We start from the raw sequence: 20,538 nt of genomic DNA, 5'->3' as shown, positions 1-20,538 counted from the left end.
ATTACCGACTTTATTCCCGTTAACACCTTTATTCCCATTAACGATTTTATTCATTTTATTCATTTTATTCATTTTATGGGCTTTATTCATTTTATGGGCTTTATTCCCATACCGCCTTTATCCCGCTTTGTGCAGGGGGCCCCGGCCCCGGCCCCGACCCCCGCCCGCGGCCGCCCCCTGCCGGCCGTGCCCCCCCCCCCGTTGCCAGGGACGCCTCCGGCCCCGTGACGCGCGGGGGGCGCCGCGCGCCGCTGCTGACGTCACGCCCGGCTCCACGTCGCCTCGGCAGCCAAGATGGCGGCGGCGGAGGGCGGCGGGGCCGGGGCGGCCGCGGGGCCGCTGGTGAGAGGGGGGCGGGAGGGGGCGAGAGGGGGGCTCTGAGGGGCTCTGAGGGGCCGGTGGGAGCGCGGCCCTCGGCTCTGCACGGAGCAGGCCCCGCTCCAGGCGGCTCCTGCCGGTGCCCGGCCTCCTGCCTGGGGCCGGCCCCGAGCTGCCCCGCGGGCCCGTGGCTGCGGCTGCCCGGCATTGCGTTGTCTGCAGGGTGCGGGCTTTGGGTTTCGTTCAGCTACCGGTGCTTAAATAGAGGAGAAGGGCAGGGTACTGGCACTGGGAGCAGCCCTGCACTGCTCCTGTGGTACTGGGCACCTGGTCAGACCGAGCCAGTGAGACCAAGCAGACAGCAGCTCGGCTCCGAGTATTTATATTGCTGATCCGAGTATCTAAAAGGGTGCTTACACCGTGCTTTAAAAAAACACAACGTAAAAAGCCTTTTAAATATTAGGATCTTTACCTTTAGCTCTGAGTGTTTCTTTCATCATAGACCCAGCTGAAAAAACCCTGAACATTTTGTGTGGTTGGTTTGTGTGTCCTGAATCCAACAGCCGAAGGGTTTGGTTTGTATTTCCCCCACCCTAAAGGCTTTACCATTTGCTCAGTTCGCAGGCCTGGCGGACGTGTCGATATCGGAGGACATTCCGGTGGAAGGGGAGATCTCTGTGCCTGTTGGGTCGCACTCCCCCGACGAAGATTACTCCACGCTGGATGAACCTGTTAAGGATACTATTGTAAGTTCGTATTCCCTGCTTCTGTTTGCAGTAAAACCTGTGTTCTCCTGATCTCTTGGGCCATCTGCTATGCAACTCTGTATTTTTGCATAACTCTGTTTGATTTATACATCTTAAAAAGTTTTATTAGTGTTTTTTTTGTTTGTTTGTTTTTAGAACTATATGTGTAAAAACAATTCTCATGGGTCATAAAGTATTTGAATTGCAGCCTCAAAGTTTCTCTGATCCCAAAATCTGTGCAAGTGTAAAAGCCTCACATAGAACATGGGATAAGACCATCCTGACTAACAGGATTTTTAATTAATTTTCTTAGGGGAGCAAATAAATTATTTTTCTTAATTGGGTATTGTTAGAGTAAATGATACACTTGTGGTCATTAAGGAATGTAGGAGATTCAGCGTTGTTTGTTGCAGAGGATGCTACAGAAATTCTTGAGTTGGATCCTGTCTTGATTTACCATCGATAGTGCTTTACTTTCCGTCTTTCTGTGTTTGGTTGAGGTCTGTAACTTTTATGAAAAAGTTACTGCTTTATTTCAGATGAGAGACCTAAAGGCTGTTGGGAAGAAATTTGTCCACGTCATGTATCCGAAAAAGAGCAGCGCGCTCCTCAGAGACTGTACGTATAAGCTGAGTTGGAAGAGGGTGCTTTGTTACTTTTATAACCATTGAGCGTCATTCTGTGATGTTTATGTTTGTTTTTTTTCCTCTATCTCCAGGGGATCTTTGGGGCCCTTTGGTGCTTTGTGTGTCACTAGCACTGTAAGTACTGATAAGCAGTGGATTTTTATTGTTTTAGTCTTTGACACTGGGGAAACGAGAAATCTGGAATTTCCTTTTACACGTGTTGAGAACGAGTTCTTCTGATGCTGCTTCACTCTTCTACAGTCTTTTTAGGTTTTCTTATAAAATGTACTTTGAACACTTGAAGCCCCTTAGGACCTCCCATCTTTAAATTTAGGTCTTAAGGGTGAGCCCTCCCTCACACTGTCTTAGGAATTTTACTGAAAAGTGTTCTGATTCTGATCGTTCTTGATGCTAACACGTTTGGACGACTTCTTTGACCCTAATCCGTAGGTCAAAACCTACATCTGAGAACTGCTGTGTTTATGCTATGTACCCTGGAGGGCTGATGGAAAAAAAAGCTTGTTACAGCAGTTCATAGACGGGAGATGACTATGGCTCCAACATGCTCAGCGTACAGAACACATTCAGTAAAACATTGTTAGAGCTTTATCAGAAACAGACGGTGTAACTGAAGTTTTCAGGTCTACGTGTGCCTATCTTACACATGTGTTACAATCTTACCTTAAGGCATACCTGTTTTTATCATGCAGTGCCTTCTTTGAGAGATTACCAAACTCTCAGTAGTTTAATTTTTGTCATCTTTTCTGTTGTCTATGGTTTTATTGTCCTGTGTATACTTGCACAGTCCTCAGAACAAGTACACAAATGAACCAAGGTGCACTCTATTGGGCAGCAGTCCTTTTCTTTTCCTATACAAAATTCAGGACACCAAAAATAATAAAGCAGATGAAAAATAATTGGTCTTCAGCCTAGCTAGGGACTGACATCGCAGCTTCCTATTGTCACCTACTCCAAGCTTGCAAAAACTCAGTCATAAGTTGGAATTAACTCCTTATATCCATTACCTACAACAGGATGCTGCAGGGTGGATCAGCAGATAGTAAAGAAGACGGAGGGCCACAGTTTGCTGAAGTCTTCGTCATCATCTGGTTTGGTGCAGTTGTCATCACACTAAACTCAAAGCTGCTTGGAGGGACTATGTGAGTGCTGCTGGTGTATAGGAGCAGTCAAAATGCTCCAGTTTATGGCATTTTCAGTGATGTTTTGATCTGACTGCTTTTTTTTTTTTTTTCCCCATTTCTCACCCTCCTTTCTAGATCGTTTTTTCAGAGCCTGTGCGTCCTGGGTTACTGTGTCCTGCCCCTGACGGTGGCGATGCTGGTGTGCAGGCTGGTGCTGCTGGCAGGTTCCGGGACCGTCAGCTTCATTGTTCGTCTCATCGTTGTAATGGCCATGTTTGGTTGGTCGACGTTAGGTGAGCGGTGTGTGTTGTAGCGCTGTTGTGCATGCTGAGCATTTCACAGAATCACAGAACTGTTTGGCTTGGAAGAGACCTTAAAGATCATCTAATTCCACCCCCCTGCCACGGGCAGGGACGCCTCCCCTTAGACCAGGTTGCTGAAAGCCCCATCCAGCCTGGCCTTGAGCAGCTCCAGGGATAGGGCATCCCCAGCTACTCTGGGCAGCCTGTGCCAGGGCCTCACCACCCTCCTAGTAAAGAATTTCTGCCTTTGCCTTCCATTTGCCAATGCTCCTCTTGATTTTTGTGGTCATACACAAACTGCCCTTGAAGGGAGGATGGTAATTTAATACTAAACTTAACATGAGACTCCTAGGTATTTTATTCTGTGTTATTTCTAACCTATGTTAGAAATACCATTTAAAAATCACTGGTCTCATACAGGTGCATTTGCATTATTTCTCCTATTCCTAATGTATAAGTCTGAATCTTACTACACAGTGTTAATCGGTATCTGTTTTTCTATGTAATAAATAAGTTAATCTTAGCTTTAATTTACAATTAGAGACCATTGTTACTGAACAATGAGTTACCATTTTATGTCCTTCAGCTTAATTGCAATCAAAGATACTAACTCAAACTTGTTAACATCTGTGGTGGATCTTTCTCTTTTAGTTTTATGTTGTTCACATTTCAAGTATTTTTCTTTTCCTTTGTCACCAGCATCTACAGCTTTCCTGGCAGACAGTCAGCCTCCAAACCGCAAAGCTCTTGTTGTGTACCCTATCTTCCTCTTCTACTTCGTTATCAGCTGGATGATTCTCACCTTTACACCTCAGTGATGCCGGATCAGAAGAGACTGTGATACGGACTGCAAGTTTTTCATGAACACTGCAGTTAATCGTTGGCTTTATCTCTTATTAATTTATAGAGAGAGATGGTGTAAAAAAGCAGGTTATGGGATAAAGCCAGAGAACTGCAAAATTGGTCATTTGTGTGTTCCTCTTCTTGAAAGATACTGAAGTCCAGCTGCTGATTATTTTTTTTAATTAGCCCTGCCCTTTAGTTGTGTTGAATAAAAAATGCACACTGTGACAGGGATTCTTCTGCCTGAGGAATAGAGGGGGAGATCTTGGAACTTCAAGAAGTTGTTAGGTGAAGTTATAGGATCACACGACTTGGCAGAATTCTTGCTTGTGCTTGGATTCTCACTGAAGTTGAATATGCCTTATGAAATAATAGAAGTTCATCACTGTTATGCGTTGGTAAGGAAGAATGTGTTTGACTCTGTTCTTTTTCAATTGTAGAGTGGTGAAATGTACATGCAGTGCATCATAGGATTGGGAGCTTTCACTTTGAAATCAGATTGCAGCAAAAAATAAGTTCGGTCCAATTTCCTACTAACTAGAGCAGGGCAGAAGGGAACTGTCTTTGCTCCTGTCAGTGTATTCTGTATTTATGTTTCAGCCACTTTGCATGTCAAGGGTGTGTTAGCCAAATGCCTTCAACACCACAGCTACAACGACTAGTCCATATATCCAATGAGGGAGACGGTGTTTACACTGGATAGTTACAAATCTTTTCTTTGCCACTCTAGAATTAAAAGTTCTGGAGAAGCAGTCGAGACTAATCGGAAAAGGGACTTGGCCATCATATTGGCTCCGAATATTGAAAATGGAAAACTAAGTGTCTGGAGAGTACAAAGTAATGTATATTTAAAAAACAGAAAAACTGAGAAGTTGAAGCTTTGATCTGTAGGATGTTTGGATGCTAATGCGCCAAACGGGACGTAAGTCCAAAAGTTTCAAAGTGGGTTGAAGGAAGGAAAATAAACCGTGATGAAGGTGGTGGCTCTTACAGAGTATCCTACAAATTCCATTCTTAATTGATTTTATGTGACTTTCATTTGGTTGTTTACATGGTCAGTGTTCCAACATAAACACATGCAAAGTTGCATGTTGTTTCTTTGTACTTAAAATGAAATGTGAGAAACTTTTCTATAGTTTTTTTCTAATACTTTTATAAAAGGAGAGGAGGCTCGTTCTCCAACGCTGTAGGTAGATGTATGTTGCCTGCCTGGAGAACCGTACGCAGGCATACAAGTCATTTATATTTCAGCATAGGGATTGAGACCCGGAGAAATGGTTGTTGCAGATTGTACAGAAATTATTTATGTTGCCCATTGTTTTCAGTAAGAAGTCCAAGGGGAAATTTTAGAATGTCTTGGAGGTGAAGAAACTGCTGTTAAAATACTCTTTTTTTTTTTTTTCCTGAAAATGAGTATCAGATTTCCTTTCTCCTGTAGTAATGCAAATAGACCTGAAATTGATGTAAGTGGGTTCTGTTAAAGTGTAAATATATGTAATTTATATTTATATATAAAAATGAAGTCTCTGCTATAAACACTATAAATACTTGGTAATTGGGATAGAAACTTTTAAATGCGTGGACTAAAAGTACATTTTTGCATTTCTGAGAGTGTGGAGAAGAGGAGAAGAAAAAATCAGTTACTCTGCGGGGACCCTCGTTGGTCACAGAACAGTCATCAGCGAGCGTGTGTGGAGCTGAGAGCTGTTCCTGCTGCCTCCCTCACACCTCAGCGTGCGTCTCTTCTAAGTTGCTGTGAGGGGAGCTCTGGTGTTTCATATGCTTGGGTATAAAATGGAAATGGGGAATTTTTAAGCATCCATTAAATTATTACTGGTAAGGAATGTGATTTTTCTTTATTTTTTTTAGGCGTGTTGTTTCCCATTCATTTAAATATTCATTTGGCTTTGTGAATATGAAAAAGAAATATTCAAGGGAAGTAGAAAGATAGTAAAACTATTGATTAGTGAGTTGAATTCTTTGAGGAAGAAAATCTATTCTATTTCAGCACAAGAATTTAACCATGCTTTTATAGAAATCCTTGGAATTCTGTCTCTGCAGTATTTAATATCCAGTGTGTCTTGAGACTTAATGTGGTATCATATCTGAAAGATAATTGGGGGAACATTTGATTGATTCAGCATCTTTGGGGAAAGAAGGAAACTGATTTTGAAGAGGAATTAAACAAAATCCCAGTTTTTATCTTACTTGTCTTTGACTTTGATGTGTCTCATGATGGCTTGTTCTGTAACATACTGCTCTTGGCTTATATAAGAGAAGGAAATTATTTTTATATTAACTAGATTCACTTTTCAACTGGTCACTAGAGATTTTAGTCGAGTTATTTTAAATCTGGAAGAATATGCAGAAATATACTGGTTATATAATGAAGCTTTTATTATTATTTTAAAACCCATGGCAATCCATTAGTGTGGAAACCATCATTTTCTAAAGCAGTGAAACGTAGAAGTGGATTTATATCACTGAAGACTTGCCATAAAGCTTTAGCTGTCAGGAGGCAAGTAGGAAACGAGATTTCTTAAGTTTTCATGTCTCCAGTTGAATAAAGTTATCCCTTACGTGTGGTGGGTTTTTAATCGCCGTTTTCTCTAGCAGGATAGAGGACACTGTTCTTGGCCAGGAATCCCAGCTGCTGTAGCTCACAACTGTGGCGGGGAAATTATTGGAATTATTTTAATCAATTCTGGAAAATTTTCACTAAAAGTGGCTTGGCCTTTAAATCTTGAATCTACTGAAAAGCTTAGCCGTTCTTATAAGTAGAATATAATTGCTTGGAAAGGCAGCGAGCAAGCAGTGAGCATCAGCGCAAGTGAGCATCAGATTGAAAATTGTGTGACTTGAAGTCTTGCGTGGCTTCAAGAAATCGAGAAGCCAAAACTGTAACTTGTTCCTCAGCCAAATTTTGCTGTTCTGTACTGGCACTGCTTTTAGTGACTCAGCTTGCCCCTCAGCAAGCGGCTGGTCCCCAGAGCAAGCTAAATACTGGTGCATTACAGCATGATTGAAGCATTTCAGGTTTAGGCAGGTGAAATACCTCCAGCTAATTGATACTCACAGGCTCGTGCTGGTGATGTTCCTTTTAATTTTAAAATGCATAGATTAAAACACTGAAACACATGGGAGTTAGTCATATACGTGGATGAGAAGCACCACGGAGGCTGTGCTGCTGGCAGCCAGCGCCAGTGCTGGGCTCTGCAAGAGGTGAGGAACGCCCGCACGGACGGGGCGCAGCGCTCGGCGGCAGCTTTGTCCAAAACACGTTGTGTGCCTGGGGATCTGAAGGGAATTGAAGGAAGGCGGGGTAGGAAACAGTTGAATTCTCTACTCCTACAGAGTTTTTCTAAGCATGGAAACTGTGCATGTATCAGTGAGTTAATGGAAGCTGGTGGGAGCAGCGCTGTAAGGTGTAAGTGATTTGTCCCTCTGCTCAAGAGAGCTGCTGCTCCTACAGGTGCATGTAAATACCTGGTGTCCTTATGTTCTAGCCAATTATACGGATCGTTTTTAGGAGCTAGGACCAGAAAGAGCATTTTCTCTGTACACACTGAGCCGTGGTCCTACACAGAGGTGCTGCAGGGAATCCAGCATTCAGCATTCTGGGAAGCGAAAACCAATTCTCGCTAAGGGTCGATGACGGGACGTGCCCGGGTGCCAGCAGCACTCAGGTTCTGCAAGGACCGGGCACAGAAGAGGAGCTGTGCACTGGCAGCACCAGCAAGATGCGAGGGTGAAAGTCTCCAAGTCCCTGCCTGCCGCTTCCTCCTGGGGCAGCACGGAGCCCAGGGCAAAACGCATCGGGTGTGCCAGGGCTGTTCTGTGCCCAGCGGTGGCATTGGTTTGCTCGTGCTTAAATCTTGCTTCTCCTCCTGCCTGGTCACAGACCCTAAATGTAAAAACAGCTGGGCTGGTTTGCCTTGAAATCAGCATCGATGCAGGCAACCCTCGGGCTGCCGGCCACTTTGGAGAGGGAGGTGTCAGCAAGCACCCCGCTGCCAGCAGTCAGCCGAGTGGGTCTGACCAGCACTGAGCCCTGCCGCTAAAACGTGAAGGTAATGAAGGTACCGAGGGAGCGGGGGGGAAGGCAGTCTGGTAAATGAATAGCACTGTAAAAATATTTCTAATAATGGAGTTAGAGGCGGTGAGGTGAGGTACATCTGTGTAGTAGGGGTGCAAAGGGCGCGTTGGGAGCTGGCTGTGCTGGCTGCGGGAACTTTGCTGCAGACAGGGGCAGCGCTTCGGGGGCCTCGCTACCTGTGTTCTCCAACGTGTTCTGGAAATGCCCCGTGCTCACAGCTGGGTCACCAGGTAAAGCAGCACTGGGTGCCCAGCTTGCTGCGTGCCCGGGCACTGAACGCAGCCTGGGCGTGCTGGTGGGCACCTGGGGACGGGGGGACAGGATCCTGGATCCCACCATGGCACGGGGAGTGATCCCCCCCACCCCATGGCTAATTCTGCTCTGTCAGCAGAGATTTAAAATGTGGCAGCCCTGTTGTTTGTTTGTTTGTTTGTTTTAAATTATTATCTGGTTAGTGAGAGCTGCCATTTGCAGTTAGAATTCGTTTCCTTGAGGCTGAGGTTCCCAGTAAGCAGCACGTTAGGACTCTTAATTTTGTGCCTGACCTGTTTGTGCTGTGGGGTCTGCACCTATTTGGCCTTTTCTATAATACTGAATTTTGAGCAAGAAGATTACTTTCAATGATGTTTACTGTGGCAATGAGGAAATGATTAAGTGTGCCTCTTTCTCCCATAAGATGGCAATAATCAACATGTTCATTAATCTAACTTCAGTTAGAACTGTGCACTGGAGGTTGTTCAGACCTTTTGGCTTATTTCCATCTATTAGTCAATTAACGTGGTCATGCTCTGAAGCGTGCTGGCCTTTTACACTTCTGCAAATTGTGAAGCAATCGCTCAAAGCAATTCATTTTTAACCTTTCCCAACTTATTGCTAGGTGGAAAAACGAGCAGATCTTAAGATTATTTTTTTTTTTTTTGGCTATGCAAAATAATGGCTGCAGCAGCTTGGAGCCCAGCCTCAGGCTGCTGACTCTTCTCATTGCTCGTGGTCAGGTCTGGGAAGACCCCAAGCCCTGGGCCTGGGGGCCAAGAATTTGTCCTGTGGGCACTCGCTGCCGCTGCAGGGCAGCAAAGGGACCGGACGGGGCAAACCGCGCCCAGCAGGCAGGGGTTCAGCAGAGACGGCGAGATAAAGCCACAAAGGGAAGGTGCGGTCGGGAGCCCTACGCGTGTGGCTGCTGCTTGTGGCTGGAATCGGGGCCGCTGCCTTGCTCTGCTGCTGTCCTTGTCCGGGAGGCAGTGCCCTGGCCGTGCTCTGTGTGCTCGTCTCCAGGGTTTCTCCTAGATTTTGTTCTCAGTCCCGGTGAGGATAAGAAGCAGTAAGGTTCCACCTGCCGGTGTGGGGAGTAAAGCTTTATTCTTTCAGCAGTTACTTGCCTTGAACCTTGTCACCCTGCGCCTGCATTTCAGAGTTCAGAGCGGCTGCTGCGCGGGGCAGCGACCAGGGGCAGTTTTGTTCAGTTTGCTACGGCCTCGCTGTGCCAGGCACATCCACACGGCTGGGCCGCCCGGCCTACTGCTCCCCATCATCAGCCTGCTGCTCCCCATCAGCTGCTGCTGGTGTGGCAGGCTGCAGGGAAAGGGGCTGGATGTCAGTGAGAGCCTCGGGGCCTGCAGCCTTCCTCCTGTAAGGCAGGAGGGCAGCAGCCGTGGCACGGGGAGCTCCCCACTCTAAAGGGGTATTGGCCGTTCCCTGTTTTGAGAGAAATGAAGAATACAAAATAAATGGGGAAGGCTGAGTGGCAGTCCTAGTGCAGCGGCATAGGCAGCATCCCCTGCAGGAGGTGTATTAAGGGACACCATACAGCGAGCTGCTGTATCTCTGGTTAGCTCTGTTCCAGTGTGCACAGGATATTTTAAAGCACTCTTTCTCTTTTTTACCTTTTTGGCTATCCAGGCTTCACAGATTACTGAAATGTCTGAAATGAGTGGAGAAGAAGCTGGGTGTTGCAGCAAGGCAATCACAGAATCAGTAAGGTTGGAAAGACCTCGAAGATCATCGGGTCCAACCATCTGCCTGCCACCACTGCTGCACACTGAACCACGTCCCTAAGCACACAGCACATCTGCCCTTCCCTTAAACACCTCCAGGGGTGACTCCACCACTTCCCTGGGCGCCCCGTTCCAGTGCCTTACTGCTCTTTCTGAGAAGAAATTTTGCTTAATATCCAACCTGATTAAAGTACGAATGTGTCTGGAGTAAACACTGCTACACCCCTCTACACCCCTTTCTGACTGGGTGGAATGGAAATGGGGGTTCTGGAAAAATAAGACGAGCAAAGTGATTGTTTTCTACGAAGTGGCTCTCGCTAGGGAAGCACAAAGTGAAGCCGGTCCTGCATCGCCAGTTTGCCTTCGTCAGACGGAGATTTCTGCCCATGGACAATGGAGATGGAGAGCGCAGAACATGGAGCGAAGCCACCTTTTTCTCCAGGCCAGCAGCATGAATTCCTGGCCTCGTCCTCTTCAGTTCCCAAGGAGGATGGAGGTGTCCACAGCTTCTGTCCGTGGAGCAGCCAGCGCGGTCCCGGGGAGGAACCCGACTGCGTGTCCCCAGGGGAGGACTCCTCACCTGTCCCCGGGGCAGCCTGCGGGCACCAGCTGGGTGGTGTCAGCCTCACGGAGGGCCACGTGTGGCACAGAGGGGGCAGCAGAAATGAGAATGAATCGCCCAGAAGCGATCAAGTGCTGGCTTTTAACGCACATTCTCAGGCAAAGCAGAGGCGTGTGCTTGAGGAGAGTGAAATGGACTCTGTGTGGCAGCTCGAGTCACTCTGGGCAGCGCTGAGGACTGAGCAGGGCATCCTGGACGGGGAGGAAGATGAGGATGATGTTTTCCTTCCTTCTCCTGGGCAAACAGCAACGTGGCCCGGCTGGCAGGTAAGTTTGTCTGCCTTTTATGTGCCCTTACGGTCAGAACTCGGGCACTTCAGAGAGGTGGTGGCTGTGGGTGCTGTCACCTGCCTCCCATCACCCACCCACCCCCAGGGACCCGTGACCTTTGTGTTTGCACAGATGCATCGGGCTCCTGTGAGCCACCCTTGGGCTGACCAAGCAATCTGCTGAAAAGTAATTTCCAAAACCAGGTTGAGGCTCTCTAGCACCTGGCATGTCCTCCTGCTGTTAACATAAGTACGTACATGCATAAATGCTCTGCTTTGTTCAATCAGGACAGGTGCTGCAGAGGAAAATCTGCGGGGTAATGAGGCTTAAAATGAAGAGATCCCTACCCAGAGTTGCCGCTGTTTCTTTTTCTTGCCCTGAACAATTCCATTATCAGGGTTTTAACTTTAATTTTGCTCTGCAAAAACAGAATAATAGCTGTCTGCTGGCAGATGTAATGAGGCTTGAGAAGTGCTCTGCGCTCCCCTGTAGGAAGGTGCTGCACAGCCCCCAGACGGGCTGCCCCAGGGCAGCAGCACCAGCCCCCGTGCCCACACGGGCAGCCTGGGGACACGGGCAGGAGAGCTCGGAGGGGTCCTGCTGTGGGCTCGTGCAGCTGCCACAGGGCACCAGCATTGTCCCTGATGTTCCCAGTCATTCCTGGGGTCCCTGCAAGTCTTTTTAAGCCCCCCACTTGATCTCAGGCTGAAGCTTCAACTCTAGCTGTTGCCTTTCTGCTCGCACGTCCTGGCTCAGAGCTTGCAGCCCATGCTCGAGGCAGGCGTGTTGTGCTCAGGATGATCCTTGAGGTGTCAGCAGTGCTCTGGCCAGACGCGCTTGCTTCCATGAGGCTGTGGTGCACCCAGGTTGCACAGAAACCTCCTGCCCTCTCCCTGCAAACCCCACACTTGGAGCTGGGAGCGTGCCTCCTGCCTCCCCCTGAGCCTGTCCTGGAGCCGTGGCCCCACGCCGTGCTCGCACTGCCACGGCTGTTGGCAGCTGGGGCCAGATGTGGGCTGGGACCTGCCCGTGCCTGGCACCGTGACACAGCCGCATCCCGGGCAGGGGCAGCGTGGCTGTGATGGGCTGATAAGGATCCCAGATCCCCTCGATCCCATCCACCTGCACCATGCCTGCCATGGCCAGCAGCTCTTTGAAGCTCCTTGCACCTTTGGGAGTGGGGAACAAGAAGGCTGGGGCTGGCTGAACAAGCGCTTTCTTTTACCCTTGGATCCAATGCCTTTTCCCGGGGTGGTTGGTGCTGACCTGACCTGGCCTCAGGGGTGTGAAACCCTTTCCTTGATGCTCTGCCCCATCCGTGACATCCCGTGGAGAGCTGAGTGCCCCGAGGTGTCGGTGCCTACTGCTCATCCCCCCAGTGGAAAGGGCGGAGGGGAGCTGCTGCCGGTCCCTCCGTGCTTCTGCAGCTCTGCTGTGGCCCCGAGCGAGGCAGGGATCTGTGGTGAGCTCATCGGTCCGACCAGAAAAAGGCAGGCTAAATTTCAGAGCTCAGCAAGAACTGCTGGATTTCGCTTGAATGGTGCTTTCTGCTTCTTTTCAAGCCTCGTTCTGGTGTTTTGTGTTGCTGTCTCAGGATCATAAACAGCCGGAGCAATTATTTATACCATACGCTTATTTAAACCCTCTCTCTCCCCATAACTCAGTCCTCCTTTAAAGAAACAAACAAATGCATCTGAGAGCTGGGCTGTGGTTGCTGCCCCTTTCTTTCTCAGGGCTTCTGAATTCTTCGGGAAGGGCGACGGCAGCCCGAGACAATGCAGGCTCGCGCCCCGCGCTGTGAGCAGCGTGGTCTGGCCGCCTGCCGCTTCCCGGGGCCACGGCAGCGATGGGACCAGGCGCCAGCACCGAGACGGGGCCGCAGCCGGCCCGCTCCTGGCACATGGTTTACAAGCAGCAGCCCCAAGGCATCCCTGTAATTCGGGAAGGAAAGGTGCCTTTGTGTTGATGTTGTGTTTCGTTAAGAGCCTCGTAACCCGACTGTCAAAGCGTGGCTGTTTCCAAGCTGTGGCTCAGGGACACGAGGTCCGTGGTGCTCTGGAGGTGCCGCTGGATCCCGTCCCTCCCCGTGCTGGGGGTGAACAGCACGCACGGGGCTGCGGGCCGGCGTTTCCCTGAGTCAAAGCAGTGCTGCTGTGTCAGTCTGTGGGCTGTCAGGGCAGAAATTCTGCCCTTACATCTCCCCCCTTTGCTTTCCTCCTCCGGCTCTCGGCCTGCCGTGGGCCAGGGCAGCAGAGCCCAGCCCAGCCCTCGGCGTGGGGCCGCGGAGCTGCTGGCGGCGTGGGGCCAAGGGCAGGACGTTCCCAGCGGCCACAGGGGGCCGGGGGAAGAAAAGAATTTGCTGTTAAATAATAAAGCTTTTGTGCGTGAGTGTTTGCCTGAAGCGTGCTCTGAAGTGTCCTTTGAGTTTTTCTGGCATCCCCAAAGGTTAGCAGCAGTGTGCGTGGCCCCCGGCCAGCCTGGAAATGCCTCTCGGGGCTGCGGCTGGTGGGCTCGGGCCTGGCCCTCGCTGTGCTGCTCCATCCCCTGAGCGAGAAGCGCCTGGCCCTGTCGGTGCCACTCCTGGCCTAAAGAAGGGGCCTGAGGTGGGCCGGGAGCGTTTCCCAGCCACTGCCCCTGATCCTCGGCGTGCTGGGGTGGGTGGGGAGTGAGGCACGGCCCTCGGGCCCTGTGCCCCTGTGGGTGCTGGTGCCCGGCCATTGGGAATCTTTCACCTGGCCCCGTGAAAGCCTCAGTGCTGCCTCTGGGGAGCGATGTCTGTGGTGCTGAGTGCTGTGAGTGGCTGTGCCCACAGGGTTGTGTCAGTGTGCCCGCTCTGAGAGCGAGGGGAGGCTGCGTGAGGCCTCAGCTGCGGGGGTTAAACTTGCAGAGGCTGCCCTGCTTCACAGGGCGCGGGGCTGCACCTGACAGAGATTCCTCCGTCGTCTTAATTAATCCCAAACCCAGCCAGAAATGTGCCTGGGACCTTCCCCAGCCAACAGCTGTCCCCGGAGCTATGTGCTAAAATATGAGGCGGTCAACCCGAATTCACCAAATGGCATTTAATCGTGAAAGCCTGCAAGACAAACGCGCCCCTGTTGCCTGTGATGTTCTCTGTTTGCTGGGGGCTTTGTTTTGGGGTTGGAGGCATGTGGGCAGGCACCGGCTGGTGTGTGTCCCTCCTGCACCTGGCCGGCTGCAGGCTGGGTCCAAACCCCTTGTGCCCCCTCAGCCCCTTCCTTTCCCTGACCGCACGGTTGCCTTTCACTGCAGCACGTGGGTTTATCTGCTTTGGGTTTATCTGCTTCTCTGCCCCGTTCTGCCCTGGTTTCGGCAGCCAAGCTGAGGGAGGGACCCCAGGGCCCCTGGTGCCTGGCTGTGGGGTGTCCTCGTGCAGGCTGTGCCCCGGGTTTGCTCCGTCTGCCCGCGCGTAGCCCAGCCCTTGTTGTCGCTCTCCATTTGCCATACGAGCCCTCCTGCTCCTGCTAATAATACGAGATGCTGGTAATTCCTCGTGCTGCTCTGGCGCCTCTCTTCTAGGGAGGAAGATTAATGTTGCAGCCAGGGGCTGGCAGCTTGGCGGTATTCCCGTGAGGAAGGGAAACGCCTGTGAGCATTCTGCTGGTGCCCCTTTTTTTGTAAGATGAGTACGTCTCTGGTGCTTGTTTTCATCCTCGGGATGCCTTCAGCAGGCTGCTGCTGGAGGCCCTCGTGTGTGGGAATCGCTGTGGGCTCCCCTCGCACCCCTGCTCCTCAGCGTGTGGGTTTGCACAGCGTTGGGACCAGTGAGGCTGACGTGCCTGGGGGGAGTCCTTGTAAAAGGCACTCAGCTCCTCCATCTGCATCCTTGGGTCTGTTTGCCAGGCCTCTGACTTGTCTGGTGCCTTGACAAAGTTACCGATCAGTTTATGCATCTGAATTGCGACCTTCCCCCAAGCCCCATCCTCATCAAAGCCCTGGGGTACTGCAGGACCACGAACTCAAACCGCTCCCCCCCAGCGATGGCCAAACGGGCGGCTCTGAAGGTGGGTGAATGCCTGAGCTCGTGTGCTTTGGGATGCTTCAGCCACCGTTGTGCTTCCAGCAGGGCCCAGTGAACAGTGTGCAAGGGGACAGCTGCTGTGTTTGTCTGGCTGCTCCAAACATCCAAAGCCTCCAAACCTCCAAACCTCCAAAGCCAGGCTTTTTGCCTGCAATGCTCCGTTCCTGCACCTCGTGCTCCCCAAACAAGCCTCTTCTGCTCAGCACGGCACCGCTTTTGGGTCAAGTGTATTTTGATTGCCCTAAAGAGCGGGAGGAAGGGGTTATTTTTTGCTTCAGCCGAGGGGATGGGTGCAGCTATTTTTGCCACTGGTGTCACTCCCCTCCTATGCGCACGGCGAGGCAGAAGGACGGCGAGCTGCAGGCCTGGGGGAAGGCACGCCATCCGGGGGGAAGCCAGGGCAGGCTCCTTAGCGAGGCTGAAGCTTCAACTTTAATGGGATTTACTGATACAAAACTCCTCTTGTCAAAGTTTTCTGGCTAATCAGTGCCAGCTTGTATTCACAGAGTCCCTGTGAAGTGGAGCGAGAGCACAGCCCTGCTTGTCCAGCTGACCTTCCACAGAAGCACCCTTGGCGACTTTTTTTTCAGTGATGTTCTCTCTGATTTTTCAGTGATGTTCTCTCTGATTTAGCAAAGTTGGGGACTTTCGGAGTCTCTTTGAGGACTAGTCATCTGAGAAGTCTGTTTGCCTTTTGTGTATACACTAAATAACCCAGTGTTTGTTAAATACCTCTGCTGGTAGTTGCAAACACCAAGGCCCCCTTTGCATGGAAAAGTGCAGAATGCGCTCGGCTGGGGGCTGGGGGTCTCCTCTCACAGCCTCGGGGAGCCCAGGGGCTGGCAGCTTGCTCGGGGCAGTGCCTGTTCCCAGCAAAGCCATCCCTGTGGCACCAGCATGGACACGGAGGGGGCCGGGTGCTTGTGCCCCCTCTCTCCCAGCTGTTGGGGAGCCCCCGGCCATGCCCCTGCCACCGCCGGTGCCCCCCGGTCCCACTACGCCTGCGGGAGCCGCGCTGCCACGAGCCGGCCTGTTTGTGGGTAAATTCAGGGTGCCCTGGAGGCAAAGGGCAGGGCGTTTTCCCTCTGTTTTGGCCACAGCATGAGTTCATTTGCTGTATTAATAGCTTGCCCAGCGTTCCTCAAAGTGGAAGCAGCAACTGCCCCTGGAAATAACTCTCCTTTGTCGTCAAACGGCCTTTTTGTTTGTGTGCCTCTGTGTCAGGGCTGGCTGTGTCGGCTGGTAATGGATAACCCGGGCTGGAAGCGCCCAAACCGTTCCTGTCGCTTGGCATCGTGCAGCTCTGCTCTGGGTGCGGGGTGCTCCCGTTCAGGGAGGGCATGTCGCTTCCATGGGAATTCACCTTGCAATGAAAACCAAGCAGGAACACTCTCATGTGCTAGAAAAAAAGTCTTCAGGACTTGGTGGCTTACTCATGTTCCTGACGTGCATTGTTGGAGACTGCAGCTCGCGTGTCAGGGTTTTCTTAATGAGGAGCTTTTTAAGAGAAAAGCCACGGAGAGCAAAGTGGAAAATCAGGTGGGAAACTGGATGTAGAGCAAGAGCAGCTCGGTCACATCCTCTGTGCCTTCATCTTCATCCCCCAAACTGTGTCTGTGCTCCCGGGGGGGAGCAAGGTGCTGAGAGCAGCTCAGCCGCCGGTGGTCCCGGTGACGGCTGCTGTGGGGCAGGGGCCACGTGAGAGCTGGGGCTGCTGTGCCTGCAGCTGGGGACTGCTGCTGCTCCTGGGGCAGCGCTGGGCGGCGGGGGGCAGGCACCAGCGAGCCTCCCGCGCCGTGCTCCCAGCGCCCGCCTATCAATTCAGCATTATGAAAATAAAAGGGTCACTGTTCCCGCTATGCCAGCAGGGCAAATGCCTGCTCTGCAAGTAGCTGCGCTCCTCCTGACCTCTGGGAAATGCCTGTACACAGCAGAAAGTGGAAAAACACTGCATGGTAATGACTTGCTGGAGCTGCTCGCTTGCAAGGAGCGGCTTGCCTCGTGCTCACACCTCTTCAGATGGCCCACGCTGACCGGCAGGCCTGGGACCAGCCCCGCAGCTGAACCAGCAGCACCAGTGGCTTCTCCTGCTGGCCAGGACGCTGTCTGGAGGCCGCCAGCCTCCGTTTGTTATTAACCCTGTGCCTGCGTGCTCCTGAGCAAAGCGATGGCAATAAGCATTTGCTCTTCCTGCTGAACACGGGGACCTACGGAGCAGGTACATCAGAAATGCTGGGAAGAGACAAATGCACCAGTGGGGTCTGTGTCCTGTGCCACGCAGCAGAATACCCGCTCTGGGACGTGCTGTGTGCTGCTTTCCCAGTGGATCCAGTGCTCGGTAGTTATTCTGTCCAAGTGTGATACCCCTGGTATGTTGGAGAAGGGTCCTAGATTTAAAATTGCTTGGATGCTTTTGGGATGACTGGGTCAAAAGAAGCTACACAAGTATGCAGAAGACTCCGTGGTTTGTCTCCGGGCCCTGGGAAGGAGACAGCTTTCTCGTGTTTGCACTCACTTCTATTTTTTTTCTGGAGGAAGTGGGAAGAGGACTTCATGCCACAGAGCAAAGCGTGAAGCGAGCTGCTGGCTGTGCCACTGCTCTGGCAGCACAGAGCTCAAAGCTGCGTGGCTGTCACGCTTTCTGGAAGGACTTTTTCTGTTTTTGTAATTATTATTATAATTATTATTTATGTATTTATGTATTTATTTATTTTTGAGGGTTCCTCCATTGCTGTCTTGAGAGCAACTTCCAGCAGCCTGTTTGCCACCCGGTGCGCTGTGTGCGCAGAACTGGGCACTGGTCGTGGTGCACGGCGTGGCCCCTGGCCCGAGAGCCCTGCTGGAAAGAGTGACGGATCCAAGAGGAAAGCAGACAAAAGGGAGCCCAGAGAGCTCTGCTCCCCTCCAGGCATCCTTCCTGTGAGAGCTGGCCTCGTGCCCGGCACGGGCTGCGAAGGAAGCGATGGATGTGTCTGCACCAAACCCCTGCAGATGGGCAGGGGAGCCGGGTACCCCCACATTCGTGCCCCTGCCCACCCCCTGGCCTGGCAGAGCGCTTTGCAGGCACCCAGGATGCAGGATCCCCTGCTCCTGTGGGAAATCCCACGGGAAGCTCTGGGGTGCTCTGGGGTGCTCTGGGGAGCCAGCGAGGGGCAGGTGGGAGGCTGCCAGGGGTGTGCTAAAATCGGTGGCTTGTCACGGGGGGCTGGGTCCCCCCCGTGCTGCTGCTGGTCCGCGGTGAGATCCGGGTGGCTGAGCCCTGCTGTCAGCCCGGCCTTGCTTGTTCTGAAATAATCTCATAAATCACAACCCGGTGTTTTTTTCCTGGTGTGCACACGAAGGCTTATTCCAGCCTGCAGGCTGTGTACCCAACGCCCGACTGCTTGCACAGGACTTTGTGGCACTTCCTTTTATTATGGTCTTTCTTGCAAACAAATGCTAAGCTTACACAAATGTTTGCAGGAGGAAGACAAGGAGCTGTGAATAGCTGTGAATAGAGTCAAAATGAATGGCCGGGCCATGTTTGGTGACTGTTTTTTTCTTCCCCCCCCCCAGTTTTCTCCCAGTTGGGGTGGCTGCCGCAGGCTCACCGCGGGGCCCCTCTTGCAGGGGACCCAGGGAAGCACCCCCAGGGCGCTGGGGAAGGTTTGTCCCGGGGGGGCAGAGCTGCTGGGAGCCCTCTGCGAGCGCCTCCGTGACTGCTCCTAACGAGCTGGAGCCGGGGCCGGAGTGAAAATCGAAACCAGCTGGGGTTGGGTTTCCAACGCCCTCCGTGTGCCTTTGACAGCGGTGGCTCCGGGGCCGTTCCTTTTCCCTCTCCCCCCGGCGCAAACACCGCCGGCGGCTTTTCAAACCCGCATCCTTCGGGGAATTTCATCGCGATCCGCGACCAACTGCATAACGGTGCAGGGTTTGAATCGGCGGCCCGCCCCCGCGGGCAGGGCTCCCTGCCCGGCCCTCCCCCGGCTGCCTGCACCGAGCCCTGCCCGCAGCCGCTGCCTGCCCGCGGCTCTGCCGCACCGGCACCCATGGGTGCTCCGCGCCGCGCTCGCCCCGGGCCCGGGGGTCTCCCCGCGCTCTAGCGCCTGGCGAGCGCCGCGCCTGCCCCGGGCAGCCGGCACATCATGCCCCTGCTGGACTTTTTCTGGGCTTGCTTCAAAAGAGCCAAGGTAAGGAGCTGCCCTTTACGCAGCGCCGGGGGCGCGCTCCCCGCTGGTCCCCAGGGAGAGCTGCCCCAAGGCCAGGCCGGGACGGAGCGGGGAGGTGGCACCGGTGGTGCCCGGTGCGTGCCATGGGGTGACATCGTGCCCGTGACAGCCGGGGCGAGGAGGGTTTGGGATGTGCCCCATGGGGACTGGCTCAGCGGTGCCACTGGGTGCTGGGTGTGTGTGTGCTGCTGGCTCGGTGCCTTCCCTGCCCGCTGTGGGTCTGCGGGACGTGGCAGCAGAAGGTTCGAGTTCCTCTCCCTCCGTTCCCCCCATGTCCAGGCTCATTGCAAACCGCTGGCAATAACGAGCGGTCCCTCTCTGCTGTAATCCCGAGATGCATTCCTCCCCCCTTCCCTATTTTTTTGGTAGGCAGCTGCTCTGAGCTGTTATTGATAAGTAGCACAAATCTCTTCCCTCTCCTTAACTTGAGCACTCACGGCCAGAAACCTTTCCTCTGCCTGGGTCAGGTCCTGCCCGTCCATGGGGTCATGGCTGCAGGAGGGCAGCACACGCGTGTGGCACCAGCCCTGCTTCCATGGGGAGCCCTGGTCCGTGCCTGCAGCCCTGGGGCTGTCCTGCTGCATGCAAGGAGCTCACCTGGAGGCCTGGGTTGTGCCAGCGGGGCCGTGCACGGGGCTGTTTTTGCCTCTGGCCGTGCCAGCCTGAACGCAGGGCGGCTGAGAGCGGGATGGCGGAGCAAGGATGGGGGCCGGAGGCCCCGGGTTTTTAATTTCCTGCAGCAGTCGTTCCGTGGCATCTGGCATTTTTCATCTGGGCTTAAAGCACAACGCTCTGTTAGCCCATCCCTGCCTGTTGTGTTAGTTCTGTTGCGTCACAGCCTGTGTGAGGTGTGGGGGGGTAGGTTTTGGGGGTACCGTTAGTGTGGGTTTCGGGAGCACCAGGAAAAAGCACAAAAATCATTGCACCAGGCGAGGGTCTGCAGGGGTGAAGCGCCTGTGGAATGCAGGCTCTTCCCCGGGGGTTTCAATACAAAGCTCAGAATAGTTAAGTCTAAAAATAACATTTGTGCAATTCATTAATAATATTAATAGCTGTCTTGTCCCTGCTGTCTCCAGAGAGCTTAGCACATCCTCGTTAACCCTCCTTGTCCCTGCAAGCTGTTGTCATCGTCATCGCGCTGGCAGAGATGCTGTGGCAGGGACCAGGGCGCGTCCCCTGCAGCGTGTCCCAGCTCCATCCTGGCTCCATCCCAGCTCCATCCCTCAGTGCTGGGTGCACCCAGCACCCATCCGCATCCTTGTGCCCGATGAAGGCTCCCATTGCCCGGCTGGGGTGGCACCTGGGGGTCGCTGTGGGACACCTCCTGTCCTCG

At 52.5% G+C, this 20,538-nt stretch overlaps 2 protein-coding genes across 3 annotated transcripts in view; both read left to right on the top strand.

Moving 5' to 3' along the window:
* Positions 1-208: 208 nt before the first annotated feature.
* YIPF6 (Yip1 domain family member 6) lies at positions 209-6,184 on the top strand. The gene is made up of 7 exons (XM_068697049.1): positions 209-342; positions 936-1,064; positions 1,604-1,682; positions 1,783-1,825; positions 2,725-2,850; positions 2,968-3,125; positions 3,834-6,184. Exons 1-7 carry the CDS (start codon positions 295-297, stop codon positions 3,950-3,952), a joined length of 702 nt encoding a protein of 233 aa, XP_068553150.1. The 5' UTR covers positions 209-294; the 3' UTR covers positions 3,953-6,184.
* Positions 6,185-7,879: 1,695 nt separating this feature from the next.
* The window catches only part of STARD8 (StAR related lipid transfer domain containing 8), a 60,269-nt gene continuing 47,610 nt past the window's right edge, over positions 7,880-20,538 (top strand). The window contains exons 1-2 of one of the 2 annotated variants that reach the window (XM_068696674.1): positions 7,880-8,047; positions 9,973-10,955. In XM_068696674.1, the coding sequence (XP_068552775.1) occupies positions 10,461-10,955 (495 nt within the window). In that variant the 5' untranslated portion in view covers positions 7,880-8,047; positions 9,973-10,460. Of the gene's footprint in view, positions 8,048-9,972; positions 10,956-18,831; positions 19,167-20,538 lie in introns of those variants that run through there. The other variant, XM_068696675.1, reaches the window with a different exon arrangement.

This window comes from Anas acuta, chromosome 13 (assembly GCF_963932015.1).
Source record: "Anas acuta chromosome 13, bAnaAcu1.1, whole genome shotgun sequence".
NCBI classification, from domain to species: domain Eukaryota; kingdom Metazoa; phylum Chordata; class Aves; order Anseriformes; family Anatidae; genus Anas; species Anas acuta.
Note: the sequence above shows the minus strand (reverse complement) of the source record. Positions and strands in the feature narration are given on the sequence as shown.